Genomic DNA, 20075 nt, shown 5'->3' on the forward strand with positions numbered 1-20075 from the left:
TGCCAGCACAATTTGTTGAAGATGCTCTCTTTTTTCCATTGTATACTTTTAGCTCCTTTATCGAAAATCAGGTGTTCATAGGTTTGTGGGTTAAAGTCAGGGTCTTCTTTTCGATTCCATTGGTCAACTTCTCTGTTTTTATGCCAATAGCAAGCTGTTTTCAATACTGTAGCTCTGTAATAGAGTTTGAAGTCAGGGATGGTAATGCCTCCAGACGTTCCTTTGTTGTATAAGATTGTTTTGGCTATCTTGGGTTTTTCGTTTCCCATATAAAGTTGATTATTGTCTTCTCCAGATCTGTGAAGAATTTTGATGGGATTTTGATGGGGATTGCATTGAAGCTATAGATTGCTTTTGGTAGAATTGCCATTTTTACTATGTTGATCCTCCCAATCCAAGAGCAAGGGAGATCCTTCCATTTTCTGGTGTCCTCTTAAATTTCTTTCTTCAAAGACTTAAAGTTCTTGAAAATAGATCTTTCACTTCCTTGGTCAGGGTTATTCCAAGATATTTTATGCTCTTTGTGGCTATCGTGAAAGGTGATTCTTCTCTGATTTCCCTCTCTGTTTCCTTATTCTTAGTGTATAGGAAGGCAACTGATTTTTTGGAGTTGATCTTGTATCCTGCCTCATTACTAAAGGTGTTTATCAGCTGTAGGACTTTTTTGGTAGAGTTTTTGGGGTCGCTTATGTATACTATCATATCATCTGGAAATAACGAAAGCTTAACTTCTTCCTTTCCAATACCAATCCCTTTGATCCCCTTATGCTGTCTTATTGCTATTGCTAGAACTTCAAGCACTATATTGAAGAGGTATGGAGAGAGTGGACATCCTTGTCGTTTTCCTGATTTTAGTGAGATGGCTTTGAGTTTCTCTCCATTTAATTTGATGTTAGCTGTCGGCTTGCTGTAAATAGCTTTTATTATATTTAAGTATGACGCTTGTATCCCTAGTCTCTCCAAGACCTTTATCATAAAGGGGTGTTGAATTTTGTCAAATGCTTTTTCAGCATCTAATGAAATGATCATATGGTTTTTTCTTTCAATTTATTTATATGGTGGATTACATTGATAGATTTGCATATGTTGAACCAGTCCTGCATCTCTGGGATGAAGCCTACTTGATCATAATGGATAATTTTTCTAATGTGTTCTTGAATTCGGTTTGCCATTATTTTGTTGAGGATTTTTGCATCGATGTTTATGAGTGAGATTGGCCTGTAATTCTCTTTCTTGGTTGGGTCTTTGTGTGGTTTTGGTATCAGGGTAACTGTGGCTTCAAAAAAGGAATTTGGCAATCACTTTTCTGTTTCTATATTGTGAAATACATTAAGAGGTATAGGTATTAGCTCTTTTTGGAAGTTCTGGTAGAATTCTGCATTGAAGCCATCTGGTCCTTGGCTTTTTTTGGAGGGGAGATTTTTGATAACAGTTTCTAGTTCTTCGCGACTAACAGGTCTATTTAGATCGTTCACCTGGTCTTGGTTTAGCTTTGGTATATGGTAATTATCTAAAAAAATGTTCATTTCTTTTGCATTTTCCAGTTTTGAGGCATACAGGCTTTTGTAGTAAGATCTAATGATTCTCTGAATTTCCACTGTGTCTGTGGTTATGTCCCCCTTTTCATTTCTGATCTTATTTATTTGCATGTTCTCTCTCTGTTGTTTAATTAGTTTGGATAGTGGATTTTCGATTTTGTTGATTTTCTTCAAGAACCAACTTTTTGTTTCATTGATTTTTTGGACTGTTTTCTGTGTTTCTATTTTGTTGATTTCTGCTCTCAGTTTGATTATTTCCAGTCTTCTACTCCTTCTGGGCACATCTGCTTCTTTTTTTTTCTAGGGCTTTCAGGTGTGCTGTTAAGTCCCTAATGTGTGCTTTCTCCGTTTTCTTTAAGTGGGCACTTAGTGCTATGAACTTTCCTCTTAGCATTGCTTTCATCGTGTCCCATAGGTTGAGTATGTTGTCTCTTTATTTTCATTAAATTCAAAGAAGACATTAATTTCTTTCTTAATTTCTTCCTTGACCCAGGTGTGGTTCAGTAGTTGACTGTTCAGTTTCCATGAGTTTGTCGGCTTTCTGGGGGTAGCATTGTCGTTACCTTCTAACTTTAATCTGTGGTGATTTGATAAGACACAGGTGGACACTGATATTCTTTTATATCTGTGGAAGTTTCCCTGTTTCCGAGTATATGGTCAATTTTTGAGAAGGTTCCATGAGCTGCAGAGAAGAAGGTATATTCTTTCCTATTTGGGTGGAGTGTTATATAGATATCTGTTAAGTCCATTTGCTTCATTACCTCCAATAATTCTCATATTTCTCTGTTAGCTTTCTGTCTGATTGACCTGTCCATTGGAGAGAGGTGTGTTGAAGTCTCCTACTTCTAGTGTGTGTGTTTTGATTTCTGCCTTGAGTTCTAGTAGTATTTTTTTTATATAAGTGGGTGCTTTTATATTAGGGGCATATATATTCAGGATTGAGATGTCATCCTGATGAATTGTTCCTGTTATGAGTATAAAGTGTCCATCTCGATCTCTTCTGATTGATTTTAGTGTGAAGTCAGTTTTGTTGGAAATTAGTATGGCCACACCTGCTTTTTCTTAGGACCATTTGCTTGAACGACCTTTTCCCAACCTTTTACTCTGAGTAGATGCCTGTCTTTGTGGTTGAGATGTGTTTCTTGCAAACAGCAGAATGTTGGATCCTGTTTTCTTATCCAATCTCTTAGCCTGTGCCTTTTTATAGGTGAATTGAGACCATTAATATTAAGTGATATTAATGACCAGTGGTTGTTTACTCTGGTTATTCTTATTGTTTTTGGTAGTAGAGTTTGTGTGTGTGTCCCTTCTTTGAGTTGTGCTGGTGAAGGTTCGTTAGATGCCTGAGTTATTGTAGGCAGTGTTGGCTATATTTGATTCCTTGGGTTACGATTTTACTTCTATTACTTTCTGTAGGGCTGGATTTGTGGCTACGTATTGATTAAATTTGTTCTTATCCTGGAATGTCTTGTTTTCTCCATTGATAGTGAAAACTAGCTTGGCTGGGTATAGAAGTTTGGGTTTGCATCCATGGTCTCTTAGTTTTTGAAGTACCTCTATCCAGGACCTTCTGGCTTTCATGGTTTCCATAGAGAAGTCAGGTGTAAGTCTGATCGGTTTACCTTTATAGGTTACTTGGCCTTTTTCCTTTGCAGCTCTTAATATTCATTCTTTAATCTGTATATTTTGTGTTTTGATTATTATATGGCGAGGGGATTTTTTTTTTTGATCCAGCCTATTCAGTGTTCTGTATGCTTCTTGAACCTTCATAGGTACATATTTCGTTAGGTTGGGTAAGTTTTATTTTATAATTTTATTAAATATATTTTCTGGGCCGTTGAGTTGCACCTCTTCTCCTTCTTCTACTCCAATTATTCTTAGGTTTGGTCTTTTTATTGTGTCCCATATTTCCTGAATGTTTTGTGATGAGAATTTGTTGGCTTTGCTGTTTTCTTTGATCAGTGCATTTATTTTCTCTATGGGTCCTCAGAATCTGAGATTCTTTCTTCTATCTCTTGTAGTCTATTGATTATGCTTGTTTCTGTAGGCTCTGCTCGTTGACCTAGACTTTCCATATCCAGCTTGTCCTCAGTTTGTGTTTTCTTCCTTGCTTCCATTTCAGTTTTCAATTCTTGAACTGTTTCCATTACCTGTGAGATCATTTTTTCTTGGTTTCCCAGGGTATCATGTACGTATTTACTCATTTCTTCAAATTTTTGTTATACTTCTCATCCATTTCTATAATGGTGTTTTTTACATGTTGTTTAAGGGACTCTATTGCTTTCATAAAGTTAATTTTTTCCACTTCTTCTGTGTTAAAGTGTTCAAGTCCTTCTGTTGTAAGATATTGGGTTCTGGTCTTTTCATGTTTTTTTTTTTTTTCTTTTCAGATTATTGGGTGGATTTTTGCCTTGGCACCTGCTCATCTCCTCCTATTGATGCTATCTAATCGCTCTTTTAAAACCGGATCAGGTTTCTCTTCTGGCCAGAGGCTCCTCTTTCAAAATGCCCTTGCTCTGTGTCCTGGCTCCTGCCAAGGGCCACGATCCCTCTCACCCCTCAGAAGGGTCTTCAGGAAAAGAACCAGGCTCCCCGTTTACCAGGGACCTCGCCAACCAAAGGCCTACCTCTTTGATTTAATTGTAGTTGGGCGATCTGCTCTAGGTGTTGCGTGCTTCTCCCAGCCACCTGTGTCATCTGCTGATGTGCCAGCCAGTCCCCGCTGGTCCTGGCTGCCGCCTGTGGCCTGCGTAGCCCCTCGCGGCCTGCATTGCCCTCCTGTGTTGGTTGTCCATTGCCGCCTACATCTGTCGTCTGCTGCTGTCTGCCTCGGTCGTCTGCCGTCGCCTAATTTTTAGGTTTTAAACAATTTCCATTATTTTAACAAATGATTACTACTACTTCAGGATTTGTTAGAGATGAATTTAGGGGCAAATGGTTGAGGGTTGCAAATGTCTCTGACTTATGTGAATAATTTGTAGGTTAAAGGGAAAGTATGCACAATCAAAAGTTAGAATGTTTTCAAAATTGGAAAACAGTACACAGTAGTCAATCTGGTATTTTGTTTAAAGGTATCATTTTATCATATTCCCTGTTGTTTAGTGTGAGTCTATGTTCCTCCACTGACCACACATAACTTGTGTGGTCATTGCTGCACTGATATTTTGTGAAGTCAAGTTACACAATAAAATATTTAAAAATGACATAGTATTAGAGAAAAAATTTGTAAAAAATACCATGCCAAAGGCATCACTACTCTTCTGCAGGTCCCTGTTTCCTTTATCCTTTTCTTGCATTCTTTTACTCTCTTTTTCCTAGACACTTATTTTTTCTTGACTAATGAGATAAATAAATGACTAGAAAGAGCTAAAATTTGTTTTTTTCTTATATTTTTTGAGGATTTCATGCATATATAATAAAATATTATCACCTTCTCATTTCCTTCCTCTAACAAGCTTTTTTGTTCATATCTTCTAAATGTCTCCTATAACAGTTGATATCACGATGATCATTTTGTAATGAATGGCTTAGTGTTCAGTATAAGCAGATTAGTTGAACCAATGAATTTACCACCTGTATTTTTGATAATATTTTAATTAGTTATAATAGTGATAAATAATATCATTCTATCTGTGAGGGTGTACTGTGCTGATGCTCCGAAAGGAATAGTAATTTGACCCAAATGAAGAAGTTGGTAACTGTCACATACCTTATTGGTGTATGTTAATTGAACCAAATATTAGACTCCATTATGGCATTTCATGAATGTATATAAGAGCTTTGATTTGTGTTTACTCCCTGTGACAACCTATGTCTCTGTTCTATTTTCCCCTTCTCTATAGTCACTCTTCTTCTTCCATCTTTCCCATGTATTATCTAAGATATCTTTTTGTCTCTCAAAGTCTGATTTATCTTGTAAGTCATATTGACCTCCAGCTTAATGGCATGACTTCATTCTTTGTGGGTATATTACATTTTCTTTATTCATCATAGTCACTTACATTTTAATGTCTTTGTTCCTACTTCAGATACAAAGCTCATTTCTACATGTCTTCATCTAACCACAAATAGCTTCACCCTCCATGTACAATAATGCTCTGGAGGTGCTTTTTGTCATTTCTCATACATCTTACACTCAGTGACTTGCTGAAGGGGGGGGTGAATTTTTCTGTAAGTTTTCTTGAACTTTATCTTACCAGACATTCAGTTCTAAGTTTGAGGCAGTCCTGTGGTAGAAATGCTGATGGACTCTTTTGATGTAGGAGGTTCTTTTGTCTATGTGTTGCTTTCATTGGTTGAATAAAGAAACTTCCTTGGCCTTTTGGTAGGGCAGAACTTAGGTAGGGGGAGTAGACAGAACTGAATGCTGGGAAGAGGGCAGAGAGAGAAAGCAGCCATGGAGCTGCCAGATCAGGCATGCTGAATTTTTCCTGGTAAGCCACTACCTTGTGGTGATATACAGATTATTAGAGATGGGTTGAATCAGTGTGAGAGTTAGTCAATAAGAGGCTAGACATAATGGGCCAGGCAGTGATTTATTTAATACAATTTCTGTGTGATTATTTCAGGCAGCCAGGGGGAAAAGCAGGAACTCCCTCCATTAACACTCTTTTTTTACTGGGGCTCTCCCTCTAGGCTGACCTAGTTTGCCTTTCCACTCCCACGCCCATGTGTTCTAGGCTCCCAAGGATGAGGCAACCATGAGCAAACTGAAAAAGTCATCATCACTGCCAATAACCTAGCTTATGCTGCAGAGTCCAGATGAACAATGACAATACTTGACATTTGATTTCTAAATGTGAAGGATGTTATGATTACCATAAATGTAGCTGTATATGAGTATTAGTTTTCTTAACACATTACATATAATTATATACATCTGTTTATCCACATGTCTTGGCATTAATAATTATAATATTAAGTTATACCTCATCAGGAGGAATGTGGAAGTGATATTTTTAAAGAACTGAGAAACAGGTAGATTAAAATGTGCTTTAATCATTTAAAGTAAAACTACAATAATAAGATTTTTCCATTTTATTCACTGTTAGTATTCTTAGTTGGCATGTGTTTCTCAGAAAAAAATGTGAGTATTCTTGCTGTGGGAGCACATTCTGCCCCTTCAGCCAATAGCCTTTAAGACACTAACCTACTTGTGTGTGGCCTCTGATACTGTAAAAAGCAGCTGTAATGGTATAGGAGGTCCTTCTGTCTATGTGTTGCTTTCATTGGTTAATAAAGGAACTGCTTTGGACCTATAGCAGAGCTGTAGGGGAACAGAGCTAGGCAGGGAAAACTAAACAGAATGCTGGGAGGAAGAAGGCAGAGTCAGAGAGAGAGATGTCATGTAGCTGCCAGAGTCAGACATGCCAAATCTTTGCTGTTATGTGGCAATATACAGATTAATAGAAATGAGTTAAATTAATATAAGTTAGCCAATAAGAAGCTAGAGATAATGGGACAAGCAGCATTTTTAATTAATATAGTTTCTGTGTGATTATTTTGGTTCTATGTGGCTGGGATGAACAAGCAGCATCCTCCTATATATTCTCTATAATTTAAGATTCTAGTGCATTGTCAACACTAGTGATATGGTTATTATCTTCTAAATATCTGCTTAGTAATCATATAGAATATCTGTTTGGGTCATCAGATTATAGGCAGCAAGTCACATTCCAGGTCTTACTGGTCTTTTTCTTTCTAGTGAGGTAGACACAGTAGAGCAGAGTGGGACCTACTTTGCAACAGTGTTCTGATGATTCTGGCATTTTTTTCCACATGAGACTTTCTTTCAGACCTTAAGGAGTCACTTTCATAAGGGTCTGAAATGATGATACTCTAAGCCACCAACTAAACTGGCTAAACAGAATGCCCATGGCACCCTAGTTCACATCTGAATGGCAATATACTTATTTACATTGATTAGTAGCAGTTCAATGAATCTCATTCTGAAAAGTCTCTATTGTCAGTGTATTTTGTAATGGTCTGTATTCTGTCACTTATATTTTAAATAAACACTGATTGGCCAGTAGCCAGGCAGGAAGTATAGGTGGGACAACCAGACAGGAAGTAGAGGCGGGTCAATGAGAACAGAAGAATTCTGGGAAGAATTACATCGTAGTCTGCAGTCATGACACAGCCACAGAATAAGCAAGATCTGACTGCCTTGCTGAATAAGATACTGAGGCACATGACTAACACAGATAAGAATAATGGGTTAATATAAGAGTTAATAAGAAGCCTGAGCTAATGGGCCAATAAGTTTATAACTAATGTAGACCTCTGTGTGATTTCTTTGGGACTTAATGATTGTGTGAACCAAGCAGGACAGAAACTCCGACAACAGTTCATGCTGTGTGAAATGCCACACTATAGTCAGAAATTTGCTTTAATCTATGTAGAGCCAAAGTAAAATGAGTTTATTCAAAATTTTTTGCTCTTGTGTAAGGAACTTTCCAGTTGTTGGGGAGATGTTATTGAGAGCTGATACTCCAAGTCTTTTCAAAAAGATTACTCTTATAATATAATGTTTGAAGGTTGTTCTTTATTGGAGGAATAAGAGAATTAATATGATTCCAAACAATACTAGATCTACTCTATATATGATCATCCCCCCCCCCCCAGTTGCCTTCTCTAACTCAGTCCATTGTACCCATATGGGGCTTCACCCTGGAAAATGACTGGACTCAAATCTCTGTTACCTTTTAAAAATGATCACTGAAGTTAGCTCATGTAGAGGTAACAAATTATCTTAGCATTTCATGTACTAACTTTGCTATGTAGAGGTAAAAATTGTGCCTTCCTTATTTATAGATACCTGTTGGAGGCAATAAAAAAATCATTAGATATATTCAGACTCCTTGAAAAGCTAGAAGTTATTTTCTTGTGCAAGGCCACTTCGTCCAATAGGAATGCTAAGAGAAAGCTGCAGTTACTTTTGAAATATTTACTGATTGGTGTCTTTGAGCTGTGAGTCAGGTCTGGTAGTAGTCCTAGATATTAGAAATGGTCAGTGTTTAGGGTTTCTATTGCTGTGAAGAGACACCATGACCATAAAAATTTTATGAAAGAAAACATTTAATTGGGATGGCTTACAGTTTCAGAGGTTTAGTTCATTATCATCATGGTGGGATACTGCAACATGTAGGCAGACATGATGCTGAAGAAAGAGCTGAGAGTCCTACATCTTGATTGGCAGGGAACAGGAAATAAACTGAACTAGGTGTAACTTGAGTATATGAAACCTCAAAGCCCAATCCCACACTGACACACTTCCAACCAGCAAGGCCACACCCACTTCAACAAAGCTACACTTCCTAGTAGTACCCTTTCTATGAGCTTAAGGGGGCCAATTGCATTTAAATTACCACAATAAGGTTATTCCAATTCAACAATTTTGACTACTTTATCAATCCACTGTGTAAAATATTTGTATGCTACCTTATTGTTTCATTCTATTTTGTTGTATTAACAATCTTAAGAAATAGATACATAAAGATATCCCCATTTCTGTACTGAAAGAAAGTGTATTAAGGCTAGAAAAAAATATTACAAATCATATAGCAAAGGTAGGAGAATCACTTTCAACTTAGGTCTTCTGTGTATTGGAGAGGATGAAGGAAAAAATTACTTTAGAGACAGTAAGAATCTCAGAAGTAGTCAGATCTCAATCACTTTCTGACTCACACACATATTACCAGTGAATTTGGGAAGATTTTTCAAATTATCTGGATCTCAAATTATCACCTTTATAAAATTAAGGCCTTCCATGAAGGTATACTAACTAGATATGTGTAAGATGTTGGGTACCATGTTTGACACTCAGCACTTTACCCATTGCTAACTCCTCATAGAGTATTTGGGCTGTGTGTCTGAAGCTTAAGTCTCCCTGTGGACTGTATCAACCCTGTGACGACTGTGAGATTCCATTTGATCAGCAATGTTGCCAAGTCTCCCAGTGGCATTTGATTTGCTATGATTGATTTTCCTGACAAAGCATCTCCAAACAGTGCCATCTCATTTCATAATTTTATTTAATTCAACTGAGCCAGACTGGGCAAGATGATGAGCAATGAAGCATGAAATCTCTGTCCAGAACATAACAGTCTTAATAGATCTTAAGCATTTCCTTAAGTCACTGCCACAAGAGTTACAAGTTTAGAGCCAGCGGTGGTGGCGCATGCCTTTAATCCCAGCACTCGGGAGGCAGAGGCAGGAGGATCTCTGAGAGTTTGAGGCCAGCCTGGTCTAAAAGAGCTAGTTCCAGGACAGGAACTAAAAGCTATGGAAAAACCCTGTCTCGAAAAAATAAAATAAAAAGAGTTATAAGTTTAGGATGATGATTTCATAACATCATTCCCATAGACTTCAAAGATAGCAGTTAAAGGTAAAGAAGGAATTATATTTAGGTAGTATTTCCTGATGATTACTGAAGTGAAATCCTTTACATATGGAAACATCAATATGTAAAGAAAATCCATGTTTCTTTACAGATCAGAAGCTGAGGAAAAAACAGAAGAAACAAATATAAAATATTGTAACCTCACTGGTTCCCCAGGTTTTTCATCTGTCAAATGTAAATAATTAAATCTGACTTGGGAAGATGCCATGAACTTCTAATATGCTGAATACAAATCAAATGATATATAAACTGTAAGTTGTAATCCAAACCAAAGGTGATATTAATAGTCTCTGGAGTTCTTACCAAGCATAAAAAAGGCGTGGGTGATTTAAATGTGATGTTGCATGAAGGTGGGTAGAAGGCTTAAATGAATAAGCCTTTGCTACTAATTCTTTTCAAGGGTCCTCATTTTAAATTGGTATTGATTATAATTAGGTGTTGTAGCAAACTGAAATCCAATAGCTATTTTCAGAGAATATTGAAGTAACAAAGGTTTAGAAAAGGAACACATTTTATATAGAAAAACTTAATTTTATTGATATGTTAAATAGAACCAATTATTATCCATAGATAGAATGATCTAATTAGAGCATGCTTTTAATAAGACAAAGGTTATCACTTTGGATTTCTGTATGTGTCAATTAGATTTATATTAATCATAATTCTCTGTTCTTTTGGGATTATTCAACATTTACAGGGAGAATACTGTAGATGTTAGATGAAATCTTGTAAATTTTCTACTACTGTGACTAGAACTCCAGTTATTTTATAGTGTACCTACACTAAGTGATTTTGAAGTATTGAAAATTTTTAGAAAAAAATGAAATGCCTCATCAAATGACCAGCATTACTAAATAGATGAGGGAAGTTTAGTTGATTAACAAATGCAAAATTTCCAAGCATACTAAAAGAAAAAAAGCTAATTAAAATTTTAAAATAATGAAAATTTGAATTCTTTTCCAATTTGAATCCCCTTGATCTCCTTACGTTGTCTTATTGCTATTACTAAAACTTCAAGAACATATTGAAGAAATATAGAGAGAGTGGACAGCCGTGTCTTGTTCCTGATTTTAGTGGAATCACTTTGAATTGTTTTCCATTCAATTTGAATTTCTCTCCATTTAATTTTAGGTTAGCTGTCAGCTTGCTGTATATTGCTTTTATTATATTAAATATGATCTTTGTATCCATAATCTCTCCAAGACCTCTATCATGAAGGAATGTTGAATTTGTCAAATGCTTTTTCATCATCAAATGAAATGGTCATGGTTTTTTTCTTTCAGTTTCTTTATATGATGGGATACATTGATAGATTTTCAAATATTTAACCAGCCCTGCATCTCTGGGATGAAGACTACTTGATTATGATGGATGATTTTTTTTGATGTGTTCTTGGATTCAATTTTCCAGTATTTTATTGAGAATTTTTGCATAGATGTTCATGAATGAGATTGGTCTGTAATTCTCTTTCTTGGTTGAGTCTTTGTGCGGTTTTGGTATCAGGGTAACTGTAGCATCACAATGGCAATGACCTTTCAGTTTCTATGATGTGGAACACATTGAGGAGTACAGGTATTAGCTCATCTTGAAAGTTCTCATAGAATTCTGTATTAAAGCCGTCAGCCCTGGGCTTTTTTTTTTTTTTTTTTGGTGGGGGGAAGTTTTTGATACAGCTTCTATATCCTCATGGCTTATAGGTCTATGTAAATTGCTCACCTGGTCTTGAATTAATTTTGGTAGATAGTTTCTTTCTAAAATATTATCCATTTCTTTTACATTTTCCAATTTTGTGGAGTACAGGTTTTTGCAGTAGGACCTAATGATTCTCTGAATTTCCTCAGTGTCCATTGTTATGCCCCCTTTCATTTCTGATTTTGTTAATTTGGTTATTCTCTTTCTGCCTTTTGATTAGTTTGGATAGGGGTTTGTCAATCTTGTTGATTTTTTTCAAAGAACCAGCTCTTTGTTTTATTGATTCTTTGTGTGGTTTCCTGTGTTTCTATTTTGATTTCTGCCCTCAATTTGATTATTTCCTGTCTTCTATTTTTCCTGGGTGAGTCTGCTTCATTTTTTCCCCAGCTTTCAGGCATGCTGTTAGGTTGTAGATGTGAGCTTTCTCCATTTTCTTTATGTGAGCACTTAGTGCTGTGAATGTTCCTCTTAGCACTGCTTTCATAATGTCCTATAGTTTTGGATATGCTGTGTCTTCATTTTCATTGAATTCAAGGAAGATTTTAATTTCTTCCTTTAATTCTTCCTTGATGCAGGGGTGGTTCAGTAGTTGATTGTTCAGTTTCCATGAGTTTATAGGCTTTCTGGGAGTAGTATTATTATTGAATTCTAACTTTACTCCATGGTGATTCGATAAGACACAGTGGATTACTCCAATTTTTTTGTATCTGTGGATGTTTGCTTAGTTACCAAGTATGCGATCAATTTTAGAGAACGTTCTATGAGGTGCTGAGAAAAAGGTATATTCTATTTTGTTTGAGTGGAATGTTCTATAGATGTCTGTTAAGTCCATTTGATTCATTACATCTGCTAGTTCTCTTATTCCTCTCTTTCTATCTGTTTGACCTGTCCATTGTTGAGAGAGGAGTGTTGAAATCTCCTACTATTAGTGTGTTGGGTTTGATGTGCAATTTAAGTTTTAGTAATGTTTCTTTTACAAATGTGGGTGCTCTTGTATTAGGGGCATAGATATTCAGGATTGAGACTTTATCTTAATTAATTGTTCCTGTTATATAATGTGTCCTTCTCTATCTCTTCTGATTGATTTTAGTTTGAAATCAATTTTGTTAGGTATTAGGATAGCCACAACCACTTGTTTCTTAGGTCCATTTGATCAGAAAACCTTTTCCCAACTCTTTACTCTGAGGTAGGTCTGTCTTTGGGGTTGAGGTGTGTTTCTTATAAACAGCAGAAGGCTGAATCCTGTTTTTTATCCATTCTCTTTGCCTGTGTCTTTTTATAGGTGAATTGGGACCATCGATATTAAGCAATATTAATGGCCAGTTGTTTTTAATTCCAGTTATCTTTCAGTAGTAGTATTCATGTGTTTCCCTTCTTTGGGTTATGCCAGGGGGGGTGTTATCAGATGTCTATTTTATTTTAGGTGTAGAAGTGGTGAGGAACCCTGGTCTGTGTTCTATCAATTATATTTTAAATAAATGCTGATTGGCCAGTAGCCAGGCAGGAAGTATACATGGGACAACCAGACAGGAAGTAGAGGTGGGTCAATGAGAACAGGGAAGAGGATGCAGTCTTGACCCAACCATAGAAGAAGCAAGATATGACTGCCCTATTGAATAAGGTACTGAGCCACAAGGCTAATACAGATAGGAATAATGGGCTATATAAGTTATAGGAGTTAACAAGAAGCCTGAGCTAATGGGCCAATCAGTTTATAACTAATATAGACTTCTGTGTGATTTCTTTGGAACTTAAAGATTGTGGGAACTGGCCAGGACAGAAACCCTGACAACAAATGGATTTTCCTTCTAGTACTTTCTTTTTTATTTTCTTATTATTACAAATTTTCACCTCCTACCATTTCCCTCCCCCTCCTCTCCAGACCAAAGAGCAGTCAGTGTTCCCTGCCCTGTGGGAAGTCCAAGGTCCTTCCCCCTTCTTTCTAGTACTTTCTGTAAGGCTGGATTTGTGGTTATGTATTGTTTAAAACTGTTTTTGTAATTGAATATCTTGTTTTCTCTATCAATGGTGAATGAAAGCTTTTCTGGGTATAGTAGTCTGGGCTTGCATCAATGGTCTTTTAGTGTCTGCAGCACATCTATCCAGGACCTCTGGCTTTCATGATTTCCATTGAGAATTCATGTGTAATTCTAATAGGTTTACCTTTATATGTTACTTGACATTTTTTGCAGCTCTTAATATTCTTTCTTTTTTCTGTATGTTTTGTGATTTGATTATTATATAGCAAGGGGATTTTTTTTATTGAGTCTATTTGGTGTTCTGTAAGCTTCTTGTACTTTCCTAGGGTTATCTTTCTTCAGGTTGGGAAAGTTTTCTTCTATAATTTTGTTGAATATATTTTCTGACCTTTTGAGCTGAAGTTCTTCTCATCTTCTACCCCTGTTGTTCTTAGGTTTGGTCTTTTCATGGTGTCCCAAATTTCCTGAATGTTTTGTGTTAAAATTTGTTGGATTTAGTGTTTTCTTTGACCAATAAGTCTATTTCTTTAGTAATGTCTTTAGCACCTCAGATTCTTTCTTCTATCTCTTGTATTCTGTTGGTTGTACTTATCTTTGTAGTTTCTGTTCATTTACCCAGATTTTCAAATTCAGGATTTTATTTATTTTTGACTATGTTTTTTCATTGCTTGAAAATGTCATATATGTGTATAATCTGTTTTGATCAAATTTTCCTTCCATGTAATCCCTTCCCTATCCCTTCCCCCTTTTCCTTTCAACTTTTTGTACCCAAAAAAAACCCACAGAGTACACTTTGAGCATCCTGTGTGTTTATACGTATGAGATTATCTACTGGAGCATGGGTATTCTCTCAGGAACGACATTGATGAAGAAAGCATTTTTTTCTTGCAGCAACCATCAGTTGCCTATAGCTCCTCAGCTAGGAGTGGAGCTTCATGAGCCTCTCCTCATTCATGCTGGAAATTTGGCTGGCTTCATCTGCTGTAGGCTTTGTTCAGGCAATTGCAACTGCTTTGTGTTCATGTGTGCAACAGTCCTGTCATGTCTGACAAATAATTTCACTACCTTTGGCACTTAAGATCTTTCTGTTCTCTGTTCCATAATAATCTTTGAGCCTTTTGGATGAGACTTTGATAAGATGTCCCATTTAGAGTTGAGAACCCCATAGTATCTTATTTCCTGTGGGTTCCTGTATTAATAATCTACTAAAAAATGTCTCTGATTAGGGTTGAAAGATCCATAACCTACAAATAAAGATGTAAGGGGACACTTTTAATATAAATTTATTTTACATCTCAACACAGTTGCCCCTCCCTTTTCTCCTCCCAATCCCTTTTTCCACCCCATTGCCTTTGTTCCCACACCCCTTCCCAATCCACTCCTCCATTTTATGCTTAGGAAAGTGCAGGAATCCCATGAGTATCAATAAAACACACATATCAAGTGGCAGTTAGACTGAACACCTCACCATGTATTAAGACTGGGCAAAGTGACCCAGTATGGGCAGTAGGGTCCCAAAAGCCAGTAAAAGAGTGAAAGACAGTGTTCCCACTGTTAGGAGTTCAAAAAGACCAAGCTACTTAGTTACACAACTGTAACATATATGCCGAGTGCCTAGGTAAGTTTAATCTAGGCTCCCTGGTTGTCGGTATACTCTCTGTGTGTCCCTATGATCTCACATTACTTGACTCTGTGAGTTTTCTTGTGGTGTACTTGACCTCTCTGGTGCCTACAATTCTTTCTACCATTATTCTGTATTTCCTGAGCTCTGCCTAGTGTTTGGTTGTGGGTCTGTATCTGTTTCTATAATTTGCTGGATAAAGCCTCTCTGATATCAATTGGGTTAGGCACCAATCTGGTTACAGGAGATGGCCGTTTCAGGCTACTTATTTGCTTCTGCCAGGAGTCTTAGCTCAGATCATTCTTTCACCCTTGTAGATCCCTGGGAGATTCCTTGCACCAAATTTTTCCCTGGCCCTGTAATGCCACCCACTTTCCAATAGTCTCTTTCAGTACTCTCTCCCTTTGTCCTCCCCACAACCTGATCACTTATGTTCCTAACCCTTTGCTCCCTCAGTCCACATAAAACATCTCTTCTCTTTTGCCTTTCCAGGAAGATCCAGTTATCCCACTTTGCACACTCATTGTTACCTAGTCTCTCTGGGTCTGTGGATTGTAACATAGTTCTCCTTTGTTTTAAAGATTCACTCTTTTGCTATTGAGAATTTAGTTCTTATCATAACATCCTTTAAAAAAAAATCAATGTTCTGAGATATTTACATCCCATTTTCTTGTATATATGGGCTTTCCCAACAGGGTCCCCTGTTTAGATAAATCTTGGTCTGCCATTGGGCTTTCTCTTTTGAAGACGTGAGTGTTAAGTTGGGAGCATAGTTCCCAGTCCCTGGCATATCTCTGGACTCCAAATCCCAGCATGCCAATTCCTGATCCCTCCCTTGATGGGGCTCAGGACCACTCCCACAGGGTATTTAAGTGGCCTCCTAGAGGAGAAACACGTGGTTTTGGTGTCTGCATGGGTTTCCTGCTGTCCTGTCTCTCTGCCATGCACTCGGCCACCTGAGAGCATCATTCTTAGTAAAATGATGGGCATTTTGATTTGGTTTGATTTGATTTAATAGATTTTCTTGTGCTGGTGGAGCTGCTCTATTCTTATCAATGAGGGTGCAGTCCAAAGCAGTTGTGGCCCCTCCATGAGACATGAGAACAATCCTCTACTTGGTACTTCTTGGGGCATATAGGAAGTTAGGCTGACTTGAAGTATTACTGATGGAGATCTGGGTCACTGCTTCCAATCTCACTCTGTCCATACTATGAGTCCTATTAGACACAAATCTCATGGGAAAAGAAAAGTCTATTAAGCTTAAAATATATAATTATAGAGTTGACAATTTTAACTCATCTTACTGTTACTTCTAGACTACCATTGCAAGTCTTCGTTACAACATGAAAGAACAAATAAAGGTGTGCCCTTTCACCTGGTCATTATTTTGCAAGGATTATGCACAATACCCAGGAAGTACTGCCAGCAGTTTTCCTGCAGTGCCCTTCCCCATTGCTCCCAAACCCTCCATTGCACTCACTGAGTTCTTTATTGAATACTTATTAATAGTTCATCAAAAGAGCAAAAAAAAAAAAAAAAATTGGAGTAGCGGTGCAGAAAATACCATTGTACTCAACATTGGGAAACAGGGCAATTTCTGATGGCCTCATTTAGTTGCTAGGGGGAAGCACATGGCTAGATGTAAAATGCATTAATACTGTAAAGTAGCAACTTTTATGAGATAAATCTGACTATTCTCATTGATTGGGAATCACACTGATGAGGTGATGATGTGTTTTCATTCTTGTTACACAATGCAGCCTCAAACTATACAGCTGACTCTGAAGAGGACATTGCAGTATTATGAACATCAAGTTATTGGGTGAGTAGAAATGCATTTTGACTATGGAACGAATTCAAAGTGATTTCTCAAGTGCTGCAGTTGAGCTTGCAAGTTAGTGTGCTCTTAAGGTCAGCCTTATAGTGTCTGGTTTTTAACATATAGTCTGGGACTGACTACATCTTGTAGTGATGTCCTTTGGTTTATTTGTATTTAATTTTTTAAAATGAAAATGAAATTCTTTTCCCCAAAATTCCCTTCTTAATGTTCTTATCTTCCATTTGCAATTCTGAATCTTATAATTTTCCTTTATTAGAAGGGAAGGATTGCTGATACCAAATGGGAGACTTTGAATGGGCTTTTGAATCCTTTCATAGAGTTTGGCTGAAAGCACATTTTAAGGCTAGGTCTTGGTTTTGCCAGGATCATATGCTGCATCTTTTTCTATGTTATTTCCTATTTCTTCAAATAGTTTTGATAATTGTGTGTGTCAAGAGTACCTTACATCAAAAAGTAAGAAATCAAGGCTTCACCAGTACAAGGAAATTTTAATAAGTAATGGTTATATTAAAGGCAAAATCAAAGAGAGATGTCATGGTTAAGTCATATGATTTCAGTGAAAGTATTTTGTAGACAGGAACTCCAAATAAGCCTTAAGTACATTTTTGATTGGCCATTGTAGACAACAGCTTAGCAAATACCAAAAAATTAAATTTACTTTTTTGAGTAATTTACTTTTTCATGTTAAATCAATTAAAATTAGAAGCAATAGATATTGTCACTATACCTTGTTAGAATTCTCTATATACTGGTAATCTTCAAAATATTATCCTTTTATATTATGGTGATCAGGAATAGATTTTGGGACATTAGGATATAATGTTATTAAAAAAACCCAGAAGGATAGAGGAATAGAAAGTGACTTCAATACCTAGCATAATAACATGATCTTTAATCAGTAGGAATTGCTTTGACACTTTGACACATTAATTTTCCAAAGTGCAGTGCTAGAGAAAACATTTAAGTGTATGAGATGACTTTTAATTTGATGTCATTAGAGATTTAAAATATTTATCCTAATGTAGCTAAAGAATGCTAAGTTAATGTTTCCTTGTAACTTCTAAAAGAAAGCTTAAGCACTGTTATTGAGTTTGTGATCTTCAAAGTATGCTATGTGTATCAACTTAGTTCTTATACTTAAAATAACTTGTTAACTGTGGTAAATGTTGTATATCTATTATTGTTATTATTATTACTATATTTTTATTGATGATACCAATCATCAAACTCAGAGATTTGTTTTTGGAATTATGAATGTTTTGGAATCAACTAATTGTTGAAATTCTCTCATTTGTGAACTGAGCTGTCTCAGGGACAAGCTGGAAGCTGGACTCTTGTATTATCATTGAAATAGATAATTAATCTCTTGTGATAGAACAGTTCTTTTTATCTACTTGCCTTAACTATCCTATCTGTCTCTGGTGACATTGCCTGGGGTGCTTCTATTTTTTTTTGTTAGATGACCTTTTCTTAATTCTGTTTATTTTGTCCAACACAATACAAGGATTATGGATAATTTGACTGTAGCAAGGTGTCTTTATGTCAAATCTGATTAAAATAGAACTATCAACATGTTTTATTGCCTATCTTCTAGTACATGGACCACTAATGCCTTTATTTGCCTTGGTGGTTATGGAGACTAGAGAGCTAGTTGGGTATAGTCTTGCCTTTCTGGATTCTACCTTCCCTTCTTCCTATCTCCTTTATCATATTGCTTACTTTTTCAACTTTCTTTTTTGACTTTAAGACTTTCTTTATTTCTCTGTACAAAATTGAAAAAGGAGAAAAGTCAATATCATTAACACTGAGACTAATGTGTTCACACCTATGTGTTGTTGCTCTTCCCAAAACACAGTTTAGGGCCTTTTATCTCTAACTGCGAAGTGATGTGTTTGTTACAGTCAAGGGAATTCCAGGCAAAGGAGAATAAGTACTAGCAAGCATTATTTTCCATATTTTTGGAGAGAGATGACTAAGAAGAAAATTATTTTCCCACATTCTGAAAATTATGCTGTCTACAGTCTTGTATTGAGGCAATTTAACATTTAGATACCATATGTAGAAATGCTAAAGCAAGAGAGATGACAGAGTGTATGTATGGGCTTTTTTTTTAATTTCTCAATATGGACTCAGTGAATGATCTTTCTATTTTCCCTCTTCTTTCCTTAAAACTTTGCCCTTTTATCTGCTTTTTATATCAACATCTGGAGTTGTATACACCCTTCCTTGAATTCTTATACATGTTGCCCATAGAGACTGCTGGAGTTGTTTTCTTTACTCCCAAAACCTAGCATAAGACTCAAGGAGCATCTGTTCAAAAGATCACAAAGAAGATGGAGCTTCTTATTATACAATAAGATAACCTCCCCCCACAGGTGCTTCATGTTTAAATATTTATTCTATGGTCTAATTTATCCATTCTCTTGTTCATATATTTATTCATAGAGATCATTTGTGTTGGGAAAAATGAATAGTAAAATAATTTATTCATGCTATGTGATAAATCTCTTCCTCTACTGTTACCATCATCTCTTACTGAGAGATTTTGATTTGGTTTTCTGACTTCTTTTCAAAGTCTCCTAGACTTGAGTTTTTATCACAGAAACATGATTTAAAAATTATTTGAAGTCAGTGGTTCTTAAACATTACTCTGCATTAGAATTACCTTGTAAGTATATATGTGTTGAAATAGGAGCGGCAGGGCTGCGTCCCCAACACCCCGGCTGCTTGGCTAGCTCATGCCCGAAATAACAACACACAAACTGTGTTCATTTAAGAACTGCTTGGCCCCTGAACTCTAGCCCTTAAAGGCTAATTCTCGCACCTGGACTAGCCCATTTCTAATGATGTGTGTAAGCACCCCAAGGTGCGCTTACCGGGAAGATTCTAGCCTAAGTCCATCGTGGGTTGCAGCTGCCTGGGAGAGCAGAGCATGGCGGCTGTCCGGTCCCTCTGGAAGCAGCGCAGAGTCTGACCTCACTTCCTCTTCCGCCCAGCATTCTAT

At 36.6% G+C, this 20075-nt stretch overlaps 1 protein-coding gene across 1 annotated transcript in view; it reads left to right on the forward strand.

The window, feature by feature from the left end:
• Positions 1–20075, forward strand: part of Gucy1a2 (guanylate cyclase 1 soluble subunit alpha 2) — a 224792-nt gene that overhangs the window by 27931 nt on the left and 176786 nt on the right. The window contains exon 2 of the mRNA XM_050126600.1: positions 16992–17053. Within this exon, the coding sequence (XP_049982557.1) occupies positions 16992–17053 (62 nt within the window). The remainder of the gene's footprint in view (positions 1–16991; positions 17054–20075) is intronic.

This window comes from Alexandromys fortis, unplaced genomic scaffold (assembly GCF_014885135.2).
Source record: "Alexandromys fortis isolate MF-2015 unplaced genomic scaffold, M_Fortis_MF-2015_v1.1 scaffold_245, whole genome shotgun sequence".
NCBI lineage: Eukaryota > Metazoa > Chordata > Mammalia > Rodentia > Cricetidae > Alexandromys > Alexandromys fortis.